Source organism: Rattus norvegicus, chromosome 4 (assembly GCF_036323735.1).
Source record: "Rattus norvegicus strain BN/NHsdMcwi chromosome 4, GRCr8, whole genome shotgun sequence".
Classification (NCBI taxonomy): domain Eukaryota; kingdom Metazoa; phylum Chordata; class Mammalia; order Rodentia; family Muridae; genus Rattus; species Rattus norvegicus.
This window is the reverse complement of record NC_086022.1, coordinates 59089034-59104967: the sequence shown is the minus strand read 5'-3', so window position 1 is coordinate 59104967 and position 15934 is coordinate 59089034. Positions and strand designations below refer to the sequence as shown.

At 51.4% G+C, this 15934-nt stretch overlaps 1 protein-coding gene across 7 annotated transcripts; it reads right to left on the bottom strand.

The window, feature by feature from the left end:
• Window positions 1-371: 371 nt before the first annotated feature.
• Window positions 372-12054, bottom strand: Irf5 (interferon regulatory factor 5). 7 transcript variants are annotated; one of them, NM_001106586.1, is made up of 9 exons: window positions 11436-11513; window positions 6581-6786; window positions 3824-4013; window positions 3114-3172; window positions 2586-2619; window positions 2155-2412; window positions 1552-1944; window positions 1347-1465; window positions 372-1133 (listed from the first exon to the last, which is right to left on the bottom strand). In NM_001106586.1, exons 2-9 carry the CDS (start codon window positions 6773-6775, stop codon window positions 888-890), a joined length of 1494 nt encoding a protein of 497 aa, NP_001100056.1. In that variant the 5' UTR covers window positions 6776-6786; window positions 11436-11513; the 3' UTR covers window positions 372-887. The 7 variants fall into 7 exon arrangements, with proteins under 7 accessions (NP_001100056.1, XP_008760987.1, XP_063141808.1 ...); XM_008762765.4 differs by lacking the exon at window positions 11436-11513 and adding an exon at window positions 11928-12054 and having other exon boundaries at window positions 654-1133; window positions 2586-2631; XM_063285738.1 differs by lacking the exon at window positions 11436-11513 and adding an exon at window positions 11966-11988 and having other exon boundaries at window positions 654-1133; window positions 2586-2631.
• Between the last annotated feature and the right edge of the window lie 3880 nt (window positions 12055-15934).

Sequence of the window (15934 nt, the reverse complement as noted above, 5' to 3'; positions counted from 1 at the left end):
AAGTTTAAGGCCAGTCTGATCTCAGAAAATATTTTTAAAAATATTAAATTTTTTAAAATCCCAGGTTTTGATGGCCTGAAGTGTGGCTAGAACCCCAATTATTATTTCTTCATTCTCCTCTGGGAAGGTTTGGACAGTTTTTAGACAGCACACATTCAGAATTCCACTTTTGCCTCAGTCTGCTTCCTCCTTGAAAGCTAAGCCGAGTGAGTGTGAAGGCCCAGCTGACTCACTGACAGGAGGGCAGGGCCTCCCCAACTCCTGAGCCAGGCACCGCTGCCAGAGGACAGGCACTGGAGCCAGGCCGACTGGCAAGTCAACAGCCCAGCACAAGCCACTGACGCTGGAAACAGCTGATAAATGGGCAGACCTGCTTTTAACATTTATTAATCCAAAAATATTTTAAATTCTTCTTTCTGCCCCAGCTTCTTAGACTCAGAAGGAGGGTAGCTGCCAGCCCAAATGCCTGGTGAAATCCCTGTCCTAAGGATGATGAGAAAGGTTCAAACTAGGGAACCCCCAAATCAGGCCCATTCTCTGCAGAAGCCCCACAACACTCCTTGGCAGGTTTTGCTGGAGGAATTGGTGGAACCTTAAAAGTTGACTGCCCTGTGGTAACTGGACCTGTGTATTGAAGGCCTCAGACTAGTGTGTTTCCTGCCTCCCACTGGGGCTGCTGACTTTATTTCTTCAGAGACAGGCATATTAGAGAAATCACCATAAGGCAGTGTTCAAATAGAAAATGTTTAGGGAAAATGCAACCCCAGGCCTTTCTTCTGGAGACTGAGAATCCTGCAGCCAGCCAGGCCTGCTGGGGCTACTACATTGCTATGTCAGTCTACACAGCTGCCCAAGGAAGTCCAAGTCAGCCACCATCTGTAACCTCACTATTGCATGCCAACTGGGTGCATGGGCCAGGGCCCCTGGCCAGCATCAAGGCCTGCCACAGGAGGGGCCTGGACCATGGGCTGCAAGCGCTGCTGGGACTGCCAGATGTGATGGAGCTCTTTGAACTGCTCTACCATGTGGTCTTTGAGATCCGGGTTTGAGATCTGCAGCCGAATGCTGTCTGCTGACCAAGAAAGCTCTCCTGAGAACATCTCCAGCAGCAACCGGGCTGCGACAGGTACCACCTGGGAAGCAAAGAGGAAACAAGACAAGGAGAGCTGTGGTAGGGCTGTTCAACCCAGCTGGGCATGAAGACATCTGGAAGCAGATGGTAGACAGTCTCCTTCAGTCCTAGCAACCAAGTCGTCATGGCCCAGAGGGCCCCACCCCTACCCTGGGCCAAGAGCCTAGCCCCATGTCTCCTATTCAAGCTGCATCAGAGCTGGCTAGAAACACACCTGTACAGTAATGAGCTTCTTCTCTCGGGGTTTGAGGTCAGGCCATTCTTCTCCAAAGCAAAAGAAGATCTCAAAAGGTGGTGGGGTATTGGTTTGGCCCTTCTGGAACAGGATGAGTTCTGCATCAAGATTAAGGCCTTTAGTTAGCGGTTACAACCCTATCCTGAGTGAGGGGCAGCCAGGAGGAGCACAGAATGGACCTCACCATTGAGAAACTGCTCTAGGCTAAAGAGCTTTGTCTTGACTTCCCGCTGGATGGGGTTGGGGCAGGAACCATGGGCCAAGGCACAGGGCCCACTCCAGAACACCTTACACTGGCACAGACGGATGGCATACAGGTCCTGGCCCTGCAGCTGCAGGATGAGCCCTCGGTCCAGGACATCCAGCAGCTGGTTCGTATAGAAGCGCTGCTTGTCACTGGGGATATCCTCTGGGCTAGGGAAGCGAACTTGCTCCAGGGTCACAGGGCCAAAGAGTTCCACTTGCTCCTGGGTAGCCTCTAGCTGGCTATAGAAGAGCCTGCAGCCTTGTGGGTTGCTGATGGTGAGGGCCCGCGGTGGACGTCCCCGGTACTGGAACTTGATCTCTAGGTCAGTCACTGTGGAGCAGAGAATCAGGTTGCCCTGGCTGTGACCCTCACACCTTCTCAGCAGCCAGGTGCTAGGTCCAGCTTCCCCAGCCTTCTCAGTTCACCCTTGACCCAGGAAGACTGGCCTGAAAGCTTTTCTTCACCATCTCCTTCCATGCCACCCTGCCCTACCCCCACTAGTCCGCCCTGCCAACCCGCCTGGCCCACCAAGGTCCTTACAAGGCAGCATGTGGGGGCTGATGAGCAGGTCAGGCAAGAGTTGTTCTGTAGGGGGCTGGTTGGAAGCCAGGGGTCCAGGCTCCAGGACCTCAGGGAGAAGCTGCCTAAAGCCAGCAGAATCTCCAGAGGGAGGGGCCAGGAGATTTGGGTCTGGGGGAGGGGGACCCAGCCCTACAGGTGGCTGGAGAGCAGGTGGCCACTTGGTGTCTTCTTTGGGTAAGGAATAGGGTGCTATGGGAGGCCCAGGTAGCACAGGTTCTGCAGAGGATGGGGTGGACACGGCTGTTAATGCCACCTCTAAGAACGATCTCCCACACCCGACTCCCAGACTTGCCTCCCACAGCCTCTTAGTGCCCTCTCACGTACCAAGAATACCCCTTACTTCTTACGATACATACCCCACCCCCAACCACACCACCGCCCAGCCCCACCTGTGATACTCAGGCCTGGTAGCATTCTCTGGAGCTGAAGGGAAGCCTGACAGAGGAGGAGGGAAGGGAGGACAGGTTATTAAATTGGTCCGATGCTGAGGAAATGGTGTTCACCAAAAGGCAGTCCCCTCAGCTTCGGCTCAGTAGAGGCCAGCCTTCACTGCTGGGCCCAGATCTGCCATCCTCAACAGGTCATAGAAGCAGTCGGTGTCCCCATTTCCAAATGTGCATTCTGCAGCTAACAGTACCTACCCACCAAACCCAGCTGTTGTGGAGGTCAGGTAGACATGTGACACACTATGCAACAATATAGCCCTAGGAGGGACAAGATGGGATCCTGCTCTTCAGAACCATCAAAGGATGACCAAAAGAAGAGCTGTAGAGGACAGTGGGCTACAGAGGAAGGGGGTGCTCAATCCTAAGGCAGGGCAGGGCAGCAGAGACCCCACCAGGCCCAGCCTCATCGGAGCTTACTGAGTACAGGAGCTTGGTGAGTGCAGCCCCTTCCCACCACTCTTCCCCACACACCTCTTCATCTTCCTCTTCCTCCTCTTCTCCCAGAACGTAATCATCTGTGGGCTGGGACTCTGCAGGTCAAGAGAGAGAGAGAGAGAGAGAGCAAGGCAGGAAGTCAGTGATAAAACAGCCAGGGCAGCCTGTGGCTCCATCTGAGCAGCCAGAGGTTGCCCAAACTCCCGGGGTGTATGTCACCCATGAAGCTGCCCATATATGAGTGAGTCAAAGGAGCTGGCATCAAGAAGCAGCAGACAGGGGTTGGGGATTTAGCTCAGTGGTAGAGCGCTTGCCTAGGAAGCACAAGGCCCTGGGTTCAGTCCCCAGCTCCGAAAAAAAGAACCAAGAAGAAGAAGGAGAAGGAGAAGGAGAAGGAGGAGAAGAAGGAAGAAGAAGAAGGAGGAGGAGGAGGAGGAGGAGGAGGAGGAAGAAGAAGAAGAGGAAGAAGAAGAAGAGGAAGAGGAAGAAGAAGAAGAAGAAGAAGAAGAAGAAGAAGAAGAAGAAGAAGAAGAAGAAGAAGAAGAAGAAGAAGAAGAAGAAGAAGAAGAAGAAGCAGACAAAGGCCTCCCCTGAAGCCAAGAGCCCAGGGCAAGGGCAGTGGTAAGGAAGAAGCACCTGGAGCCCTGTCCCAATCCTAGATAATTTACAGGAGCCCTGGGATTATGACCTAGCATAGCCACTGCAGTGCAGCTTTCCAGATGGTCACACAGAGCCAGGCATTATACCTGTGGGAGCAGGGCCATTGGAGCAGACCTCGTAGATCTTGTAGGGCTGAGGTGGCATGTCTCGAGGGCCATCATAGTACAGCTGGAAGTCACGGCTTTTGTTAAGGGCACAGCGCAGGTTGGCCTTCCATTTGGCTGGGTCAGCCTCATCCACGCCCTCCGTGTACTTCCCTGTCTCTTTAGCCCAGGCCTATGGAAGGAAAAGAGGACTGCAGATTACAGGGGACCTTAACTGTCACTGAGGCCCTAGCGACTTCTCTTGTCCTAGAGCAGTCAATGCTAAGAATTTTGCCCACCAGGCTAAGCCTTGCCAGACAGGCTTGCTAGGTGGATAAGACCAGACTTTGTTCAACCCTCACAGTTCAGACAAACTCAATGAATTCTACTAGGATTCTGCTCTGTTGCTAGGAGAGTAAACAGGTACAATCTCAAAGAAACAGGAGAAAACACGGTAGAGAAGAGAGCTTTGTAACTTGGAGCCAGGCTGGGTTTGAAGTCAGGCAGACCAAAAATCAAGCTGCCTCTGTTTTGGATCCTCCTTGACAGTACCTGGGAAGACTCAAGGAGTCAACATCTTTAAGGTACTCCGAACTCTACCCACATGTAGGCATACATCAATGTTATTCTTGCTGTTTCTTTCTTTTTTTTTTCGGAGCTGGGGACCGAACCCAGGGCCTTGCGCTTCCTAGACAAGCGCTCTACCACTGAGCTAAATCCCCAACCCCATTCTTGCTGTTTCTTCCTCCTCCTCTTCCTCACCTTCCTCCTCCTTCCTTCTTCTTCCTCTTTTTCTTCCTCTTCCTTTTCTTTTTCTTCTTCTTCCTCTTCTTCTTCATTCTTCCTCTTCCTTCCTTCCTTTTTCTCCTTCTTCCTCCTCTTCCTTCCTCCTCCCCCATTCCTCCTCCTTCTTTTGTTCTTTTGAGACACTGCCTAATATATAGCCCAGGTTGATGCAAACTTGTTAAATGGCCAGGGGTGGCTTTGAACTCTTGATCAATCCACTTGCCTCCATCTCCCAAGTGCTAGGATTATAGGACCTCCAGCCCAACTAGCATCAACATTGTTGTTATTGTTGTTGCTGTTGTGCTACGGATAGAATGGAGCCTCACATTTGCTAAGCCCAGCCTCCTAACCTCTGACCCTCAACCCCAATTAATATTATTTTTGCATGACAATTTGGTGATGTCGGGATTGTGTTTCTTCTCTTTAAACTAGCAACTTAATTTTGATAGAACTATATAGAATATAGAAATATGCACACACACATTGTGGTAAGGATTAAGTTAAAAGGCTAAAAGATAGGATTCCAAAGGTTTTAAAATCAGCATCTATTTGAGACCAAAGAGAACAATTTTATTAAACTCCAAAGTCAAGGCCTAATCTGACCATTAAAACAAAGGGTAGAATTTAGGAGAAATCATGCATCTAAAACAGCCTGAAGTGTACAGAAATGGGACTGGAGGACTGAGTTGTACTGAATCCTTCCAGAGGATTATTCGATGGTCACAAAGGTGATGCAGATGTTTCTTGGAAAGGAAAGCTAATCCTGAGATCGGGTGACAAGACGCAGGTTACAAATCAGTATGTGTGGGCCAGTGAAATTGCTCTACACACAAAGCCACTTGCTACCCCGCCTGACAGCTTGAGTTTGATCCCTGGAACTCACACTGTGGAAGGAGAGAATCAACTCTTCCAAGTTGACCTCTGACCTCCACACACATACTGTGGTGCCTGCACACTCCCCATAAACCAGTAAGAAAAAAAGAAGAAATTCAAACATATGTGTGGGTTGAATGTCTTGATGAATATCCGTAGTCCATCCAAGCACTTCAGAGATGGAGGCTGAATTATCAGAAGTTCAAGGCCAGAATCAGCTACATAACAAGTTTGAGACCAGCCTGGGCCATGCAAGAATGTTTCAAGAAATATAAAATGGTAAATAAATAAAGTATGGGGGTGGGGGCTGTCCCTTAGTGACAGAATGTGTCATGGCACGAGCAAGGATAGCCTTGATCCCTAGCACAAAGATTTCTTTGGAAAGTTAGCTAGTAGTGGTGGCACATGCTTGTAGTCCCAACATTCAGAGGTACAGGTAAGGGACCACCACAAGTTTAAGGCCATTCTCATACACGTAGTGAGTTCCAGGCCAACCAGGAATATATAGGGAGATCCTATCTCAAAACATAAACATTCTTAAATGTGACTAGATTCCCACTTTGCCTGTCGTATACCTACAAACCTTAAACATTATATATTCTGGTGTAAAACTTGGTGTAGGGTCTGTCCAGGCTTAGGGCTTGTTGGACACGGTGGCACATGTCTATAATCTCAGCACTTGGGAGGCTGAGGCAGGAAGATGACACATCAAGCCAGCTTTGACTACACAAGCAAGTCTGGTCAACTGAGCATTATCTAGTGAGACCCCGACTGAAAACCCAGACCAAAACCAAAAGAGGAGTTGGTAACTTCACTTGGAGCATGTGTTATAGTATGTGTAGTGTGTAGTCCTGTGTAACAGTAAATCAAGAACAAGGAATGCTACACGGAGTTACAGGATGGCCTCCCAGAGACCTTCCATCCCCACCTTGCCCTAAGCTACAAGTTAGAAAAGGTGGTCCTGTGTCCCTGAGTCTGGGTGTGGGATCCCCTGAGCACTGTTACTGGCAGGAGATACTGGTGCCCCTCTCCACTCCTGAGGGCTCTTCCCTAGGGAGGGGCTGCCCCCGAAGTCCAGGCAGCACCTTATCCATGGCTTACCTTGAAGATGGTGTTGTCTCCATCCTGGCTGGGACCGTGCCTTGTAGCATGGCGCCAGGGGATATAGAAGAGTTTCTTTTCCCCGTTGACCCACTGGAGCCCTGGGTACTGGCAGCTGTTCACCTGGGCCACCAGCCAGGGCTTCAGCCTCACACGGCGGGGTGGTGTGGGAATCCCTGGGGCTGACTGGTTCATGGCAAAGGGCTCTGTGGGAGAAAGCAAAGCACAGCTCTGCAAATTGATAGCAAGATTCCCCGTGCCCTGGGTGGAGAGGCTGTGTGACCGAGCTCCCCAGTCCATCTAGGTGTCTGAGGTCAAGGCTTCCTCAGTTTCTTGTCACAGTTCACTCAACCTGTGATTTCTGTTAGGGGAGAAGGAAACCTCTGTGCTAATGGATGCTGTGGGCACATTCATACGATGGACCACCCCTTCTTGAACGCAATCAGTACCCAGCTACTGCTTCACTAGAAAAGTGTCCAGGTGTCTTATTGCCTGGGTCAAGCCACCCATCTCTGTGAAGTCAAAGCTAGCTCACCAGGCATGGAGGTGGGCTAGCAGGGGTGACAAGTACTTCTCTGGGGTTGGCTATTCCACCATGCCTTATCTGTTCCTGAATCTGCTCAGTTTTTCCCTCTGCAGCTTAACCAACTGCTTATCCCTGAAACTGCCCTTCCCCCTCCCTAACACATCCTCTAAACTAGACTCCTGTCTCAGGCTTCCAACACAAGCCAGCCTTAGACAGGAGCAGATCGTGTGAGAGGGGCTAGGGATGGGTTCATTTGCAGGACTTAGAGTTTTGGGCCTTTCAATCAATTAGTTCTAGTGTTTCTTCTCAGTTCTCTCAGGAATGAAGCTTTCTTCCCCCATAACCTCTTTATAGAAATCCCACTAATCCAGTGACACCGGGTGCCCAGCTTACATGGTGCCACCCTGAAGCCGGCAATGGCCGTGTGTCTGGTTCCTGCTCCTTCCCTCACATCCATTCAGTGCTCCTGTTTACAGACCTGTGCCACACAGGGTGGCAGGAAGTGCCGACCAAGGTCTAACAGTTTCCTGTTAAGGTTTGGTTTTCTAATGCTAAATACTGACCTGGTTCCCCCCCCCCAGAGGGGAGGAGATTCTTATGCTGCTGCCCCAAGTGATGCTATGTAGCCTTGCCCCCCACCGCCCAAGTTGTCCCCGATTGGTGAATAAAGATGCCTACAGTTAGAACTGGGCAGAATGGAGGTAGGCAGAGTTTTGGCTCCCAGGCTGGGGGTCTGAGAAGGACCACGAGGGAGAAGAGAGAGAAGGTGGAGGGAGGAGAACATGCCAAGGGGTAGGTGAGTCGTGGAAACACGGCCATGAGGGCTGGCCAATTGGAGCAGCCAGGATGGAGCGTGGTGGGGTTCCTGATGGGGAAGTAGACATATATATATATATATATATATATATATATATATATATATATATATATATATATATATATGATATATATATGATATATATAGACATATATAGACATATGATATATATATATCATGAAGGGTAGATATCTGCCCAGCTCCGGTACATTAAAGATTGTTATAAATTTAAGTTGAGGGTCTTACATCTGGGAACTGAATATTCAAAGGCAAGATCCCCAGCAGCAGTTTCCCATTGGAGGTAAACACGGTGGCAGGCCACAGGCTCTGTCTCACTAGAATTAGGTCCACAGGACCCATGAAATGCTGGTGCCCTTCCCTCTACTTGCTCCTTCTCCTCCTGACAGAACCTACAACAAGACTAGGGCGCCCTCTTCTTCCCTCCCCGGAAGCTCTCTCCTTCCCTTGCCCATGTTCTTGACTTGAACTCTTGGACTGGAGTGGGGGTGGGGGAGTCAGAGACAGAGAAAAGGGAGGCCACTGTGCTAGCAGCTCCGAGGAAGACAGCCTCTCATTCAGCAGGTTAAAGAACAAAACTGAGCATGCTTACTTGGGTTTTGCAGCATGGAGCCTCAGTTTCCCCTGCAATTCCCCACCTAGCATCTTTTGGGTTGTGGCTACTACATGCCACATCCAGGCTAGCAGAGCGTCTACAGACTGCAGAGCAGTGCATACCCCAGCTGCCTGAGACCCACGGAGAGTAGCACCAGCTCTGGACAGAGAGGGTGGAAAGGCTCCCAGCCCTGCCCCCAAGCTTAAGAAGAGGTGGCTTAGTTCCTCTTTCCACACCAGCCTCCACCCTGACCGAAGGGAAATGAAAGTGGCCCTGCTAGGACAACTCAGAAATCTGACTCACTCACGGGGCTGACTTGTGGTCTGATGGAGGGAGGGGCACAGAGAAAACCCAGTCTCACAAACCCACCCCAACCCCATCCTCTACATCACTTGGTCTCCCAAGCCTACTGATGACACCTATGTCGTTAGAGCGCCCAAGCAGCTTTGATCTTAGATTGGAGGGTGGTGTTGACCAGCAGCCAGCAGTTCTGACCATAGGAAGATGGACACAAGGATAGGCAAGTTACCCTGAACACACACTTGGCTGGCTGCGGGCCTGACACACACACACACACACACACACACACACACACACACACACACAGAGAGAGAGAGAGAGAGAGAGAGAGAGAGAGAGAGAGAGTGTGTGTGTGTGTGTGTGTGTGTGTGTCAGGCCCGCAGCCAGCCAAGAGTAGCATGGACAGGAAGAGCAGAAAGAAAGCTCACTGCCCTGCTCTGTACTTCAGGGACCAAGAGGGAGTCAAGGACCATTGTCCCTTTCTGTCTCAGCTTGATAATGATGAGTTAAATTCGGAGAAAGGTTTGGAAATTGTTGCTCTGGCCTCAGTGTTACGAAGTGGCAGTCCCTTCCGATGGAGTAGTGACATAGAGAATGGACCCCCACAGCAAGTCAGGCTGCAACCAGGCCGTGCATTCATCTGGAGGCAGAAGGCTCTGCCTGCAGCTGGATCTGCAGAAGCTTCCCCTGAGCAGGACCAAATTCAGCATCCACCTCACAGAAGCTCCCTCCTGCCCAAAGAAAGGCTTAGAGATCTGAGTCAGATCCTAGGCCTGCCAGTTCTCAATTGCAGTGTCTAAACATGGCTGCTCTTTTCTGCATCTAGAGGTTTGGAGTAAGATCAAGCAACACCCAGACTGAGATGTCTGGCTATGAGCCCTATAAAGGAGAAATGAACAGAGCCCCCACCATCTTCCATGTCAAAATGGGCATGGACTGCTAAAGACCTCAGGAAGCATTCCACATGTGAAGAGGCACAGAAGGAACCCTTGAATCCCGGCTGGGATGGAGAATCCCCACCGCTCACCCCAGGGTCAAGAAATCCCAGGAGAGGCTGCCTGGCCAGTCAGATCACTGAGAACTCTGGAGGGCTGGTGTGGAAATGCTGCCTTAATGGAGGTAATAGTAGCAGAGCTTCAACCCACCCTCCACCCCCATTCCTGTCTCTCGGAGTCGTCTGGTTCTAAGCCCTACACCCAGATAAGGCAGCGGCAAAGGGTTACCTGCACTAGGCATGAGCATAAATCCCGCCCTCTCCAGGTGAGCGACACGCCCGGGGCCCTGCCCCTTCGGAGCGCACACAGGCTGAGATTCTGGGGCAGCAGGTGCGGCAGGAAGAACCCTCTCTCGGCTTCCTCCCAGGGGCAGGTTGGGGGAAGGCCAGAGCGCAAGGGAAAGCCCCGAAGGACTTTTAGTTAATAGGAGTAGTCTCCTACCTACCTCTTCCCTAGTCTTTAGCCAGGAGCTTAGGGAGTAGGGACCGATACTATCACAGGTCCTCATGCGAGGGCCTTCATCCAGCCTTGCTCGGCCCGGCCCACATCCTTTCTGGTCCTGTTCACTTATCCCCAATTTGGAGTTCAGGCCAGGCCGATCCCTGCAGACTCCACCCGGGATATAACGCCGGCGGGGATGGTGGCGGTGTAGTAGTGGCATAGTAGTGGTGGCAGCTGGGTCAGCCCCTGGAGTCACCGCAAGGAACTGGCTTAGTATCCGTCCCTGGTCCGCTCCTCTGGCCGGCGACCTGTCCTCCCTGCTATGCCAGGAGGAGGCCAGGAAAACCTCCCACTTACACCCCTGCTACTGGGTACCCGCTCTGGGTCCTCTGGGGGTTCGAGAAACACCTAGGGTCTGGGAGACATCTGTACCGAGGTCGGATGCTAGCCTGGGACATCTCTCCGTCTGCGTCCGGCCAAACTACAAACACTTTCCCTTCACGTACAGATTCTTAGTTGTTTCTTTCTTAAGTTCAGGGGCAGGCCGTCAAGCATTACGCACCCCCTGCCCCGATTCTTCCCGACTGCTAAGAAAATTGGCGTCCCTTTTGAGCCACAAGCCAAGGAGCGTCGCCTCTGTTTGACATCGTCTCCCCTCAAACTCTATTCCCACAGATTCCTGTCCTGTCCTTGGGAGGGATGACTGCTTGAAACCTCAACCTCTTTAGTAGAAAAAGTGAGGTGTGGCCGGGAAGGAGGGACGAGCTGTGCGCCAAAAGGGTCGGGGTCCGATCCTCGCTCCTCACTGGTCCTGTTCAGACTACGACAAGGCACTTCGCATCCTTGACCCCGGCGAGGAGCAGGGAGGATGTCCACTGGGCCCTCGGGACTTTCCCCGCGCATGCGGAACGATGGCGGCCGGAGCGCAGCACTCCGAGCTGGCCCGGCGTGGAGCGCTTTGGAGACGTTCGCGCTGGCCCGGCGCTGCCTGCGACAATCGCCCACCACGGAGAAGTGGGATCCCGACCCCGCCGGCTCTGCTGGCAGGTGCCCCGGGCGCACAGGTCGCCGTGGGTCGGAGCGGTGGCTTGGCAGTAGCCCGGGACGGCTCCCACCGCCCTCGGGGCACGGGGCCCAACACAGCCCACAGCCCCGGGACCTACCTGTCTGCGGTGCGCCCGCGGGGAGCCTGGAGCCCCGGCCTGGCGCTGCGGCCGAGCTGAGCTCTCGCCGAGCTGCGCCGCCTGCGGGTCGCCCGGCCCTCCCCGCACTTCCGCATCGCGCCGCCCCCGCCCCGGGCAGCGCCCCGCCCCGCCTGCCTCGCCCCCTCGCCACCACCCCGCGCCCCCTGCACCGAGCCGTCCACCGCCCATCGCGAGGAGGCCCGGGGCCTCCGCGAGACCGCAGACCGCTCGGGGCCCCTCGTCGGGTTCCTTTGGGAGTCCGGAGATACAGAGTCACCCATCACTCAGTCCCCAGACACCCTGTCCCCACCTAGTCCGTGCCTGCCTGGAGCTGGAAATCCGCTGCGCACCGGCGTCAATGGAGCCACACTCCAGGGCATTTTGAGGCGACCGAGAGCTCCCTTTCATCTTATCTTGGGCCACTCTGTCTCCTCAGCCTTAACACTAGCCCTCCAGATGGTTCCAACTCACCATGTGACTGCCAAGCCCACCTCTTCTTTCACCCCTACCTTCGCCCATGGTTTGGGTTTGCACTTTGAGCGGGTTCCCTCCACCACCACCACTACCATCCCCGGTTCCGTAAACAGGCCTTGCTGTCGATGCTGGCCTCAACCTTCACACATCCTGTTCATGTAGGAACATTATTCACTGATTCCCACTCTGCAACTTTTGGGTCAGCATCAGATTATTTGATAGTCTAAGTGGTTTTTTCAGGAAGGTCTGCTCCTTGAGTCAGCTTCTGGTTTGGTATTATTTGTTGGTTTGGGGCGGGGTGGATATCAAGAGGCAACTTCCAGAGTCTTTCCAACTGACTTCCCCATGTGATTTTAATGTCTAATTCCCACTGAAATTCAGCTTAGTCGGGGGCCTGTCCTGTCTTGCATGGTTCATGATATATAGTGATTCTCATTTTACCTTGCACATGCTAGGCAAGTGCTCCGCCATTAGGTATTTATCTGTTCTGCCCTATCATAATTGTAAAGGGTTATTGTGATTTTTTTTGTTGGATTTTAACTTTTTTTTTTTTTTTTTTTTGGATTTTAACTTTTTTTTTTTTTTTTTTTTGGTTCTTTTTTTCGGAGCTGGGGACCGAACCCAGGGCCTTGCGCTTCCTAGGTAAGCACTCTAACCACTGAGCTAAATCCCCAGCCCCGGATTTTAACTTTTTTAAGGGAAAAATTGTGTTGCCTGTGCTGGTCTCCAACTATTAGAATCAAACAATTTTCCTGACTCAGATGCCTTGAGTAGCTGAGATTTGCTGTAATATCATAGGCAGCTTAACTAAAGATTATATATATATGTATATATATAATTTTTACCATCTTAATTATTTTTAGTGATTTAATTTTTATGTATATGAGTATTTTGTCTGCATGTATGTGCATCGTGAACATGCAGACCAGAAGAGAGCGTTGGATCCTCTGGAACTGAAGTTCCAGACTGTTGTGAGCAGGACATGTGGCTGCTGAGAACTGAACCCACGTCCTCTGCAAGAACAGCAGGTGCTCTTAACCACTGAGCCATCTCTCCACTCCTAGAGATATTTTTAATAAATAAACATTCTGAATGAATTGCTAAATAAAAATTTTATTATTTATTTTGCGTGTATATCTATGGGTGTACACATGCATGTGTAGGTCAGAGGACAACTTGTAGGAGTCAGTTCTCTCCTTCATATGCCTGGCTCAGGGGTTGAACTGAGGTTGTCAGGCTTGTCAACCATCTTGCTAGCCCCCCATTATTTCACTTTAGATAGTAAGTAAAATATATACATTGTAGATATGCTGTTTACCCTCTGCATTTTATAGCCTTGGGTTGCTATTAATTTAGTTGTATTAATTATAATTTTGCCTTCTTCCTTCACCTCTGCTGCCTTTCTGCTTTCCAGGGATGTTTGGATTAGACGTCAGTGAGTGACAAGGATTCAGCAGGTTTGTTTTGTTTTTCTTTCTCTCTGTATATCTCCCCCTCCTCTCATTGTAGCCTGAATATAAAATGGAAATATATTATTTGTATCTGCTGAGTACATCACCCTCTCACATGTGCTAGGCACTCTACCACTGAGCCTCACCTCCTTCTGTTTCTTTTTTTTTTTTTTAATTTAAACCATGGGTGGATCCAGTCATGGTGGTGTATGTCTATACCGGGGCAACTGAGGCCTAAGCATGTTATAGGATAAATGGGGCTCTGAAGAGATTCCACTCCATTCGGATCCTGTCTTCCCTGCCAAGGAGCCCCTTAGCCAAGAACTGCCCTGAGCCAGAGACGTGTTTCTGGAGGAAGGGAAGGGGTGGTGCTCATTCAGTGAACAGAACTCCAGCTATTCCAAGAACGAAGGGGTCCTCTAGACTCCTGTGCACTGTCACGAGCAAAGGGGAAGTGAGGCCCCACTCTGATGCTTAAAATTAATCTCAGTTCCCCTTGCTCATTCAGGGCCCCGACAGGGTTTAGAAAGACTCCATAGTCCTAGGAGGCCATCAAGAGGCCCAGTGACTCCCCCACCAGTGACATGACCCTGTCACACATGAGCTTGTGATAAGAAGCACTTTTGTCGGCTTTGGGCAAAGCCGAGGTATGAGTAAAGGCACAGAGGGAGTTAAAGGAAGCCATGCCACCAGGGGGAACTGAAAGAAACCCAGTGTAAATGACAGTGACTTAAGCAGAAGCCAAGCACACTCTAGTCATCTCGAGGCCAGCCCACTTTAGATAGGGCCTGAGAAACTCCAACTGCCTTTGCTGCCCAACCCCGTTGTCTCTGGCCTGGGCTTTGCAGGTTCTCTGGGTTGGCCTGTTTATCTGGGAACTTGTGACACCTCAGGCTGTGAATGGAATCTGGCATCAAATCCCAGGAATTGAGACATACGTGAGCTTTCCCTCAGTGATGTGAGATGGTCCCATCCCTGTCACTTACGGAGGATGTCAGATGCTCATCAAAGCACCCGCCAGGATGGAGGGATAAACAATCTATTCATCCCAAACTCACTGTGCTGGAGCTTCCAGTCTGTAGGATGGGACAATTAGGCTCAACCCCTATCTGGTAGTAGGACTGGGTGAGCTTTGAGGGTCGCCACACAGGCAGCTTTGCCTGAATGTCAGTAGAGAACTCAGGCCTGAGGTAGCTGCACTCCATTCAGATCCAATGTGACTCTCTGGCTTGGAACTTTCCAGTAGCTTTATGACCTGTGCTATGGACACTGCAGTCAGCTTCCTCTCTGTTTCTTACTGCTGCCTCCAACAGCCTTCTGAGGTACGATTTGGAAGTCCCCCACTCAGCTAGGACTGTCACATGGGCTTCTTGGACCTCAGGTCCTCACCTTTGCCAACCCACACTCAGTCTCTCTTCCCACAACCTGGGGCTGAGGAAGCTGAGCAGACACCCATTGCCATCCCGGGCACCGGCTCTCTGCTTCTCTGTCTCACTAAAAAAAGAAAAGCTACTTCCCTTTCTCTTGCTGGTCACCTCTCCTCTCCGTGATGTCCTGAGTGGACTCCATTTTGACTTTATTCCTTTGTTTGGGCCTTGATCAAGCTGGCCCTAAGCCTTCAGAAATGCCCCTCCCCGCAAACCCAAACTCCAGCATTTCCTGACATCTTGTACCTTCTCCCTATTTAAACCCCAGACCTAGGGGTTTCACTAGGGCCTGCCTTTCTGCCTTTCTCATCATTGCCTTCAAACAGCTGAGGTGCAGATGTCTCACTTTCCTTGGGATTCATCTCTATCGCACTGCCTTGGGTCTGCCTTAGTGTTAGCGCCCTCTCCACCTTTGGCCTGGTTAGAAAGGTGGCCGGACTCTGCTGGGTTAGATGGCCACACCTCCCACACTCCCTGAATTTGGGTTTAGAATCTTCTAAACTCAGCAGAAACATTGCCCCAAACAACTTCCCTCCCCATTGCTGGACTCTGTCCTTGAAGGGCCAGGGCCTGCCCGTTGCCACCAGTCTAGCCTAGCACTGTGGCTCACAAAGTGGGCATTTGGCAAGGAGGAAAAGGAAAAAGAAATCTGACTGTAAACTTGGACTTTGGGGATTCTGGCAGTGTTCTTGGGTTGTCCCCACAAGAACCAGCTGAGGGTCTCCTCAGAGTGAAAAAGCAAAGAACCCAGGAGTTAAAGGCCCTGAGGAGGCTCACAGGCCAAGACCCACTCCTTTCTTGCTTACAAGGAAGAGGAGGGTGCCAGGCCTCACTAGAGTGGAGCTAGAGTTGAGTTCTTTGAAGGCCAGTGTCCTGCATCCTCGGTGATTTCTACAGTTCTCCAAGCTAAGACCCTAATGCCCAGCCAATCTGTGGTGTTGGGAACACTGGAGCCATGAAGGAGCTGAAGGGTCCAGAGACTATGGAGACCTTCTGCCCATGTGGCTGCTCCCTGTTTCCCAGGTCTCTCTTCCTCACTGGCACTTCCAAAGCCACAGAGAGGCTAACAGGCCTTGATGCTTGGCCAGGAACCATCTCTTGGTGATGGAGGTACAGGGAGGACGGG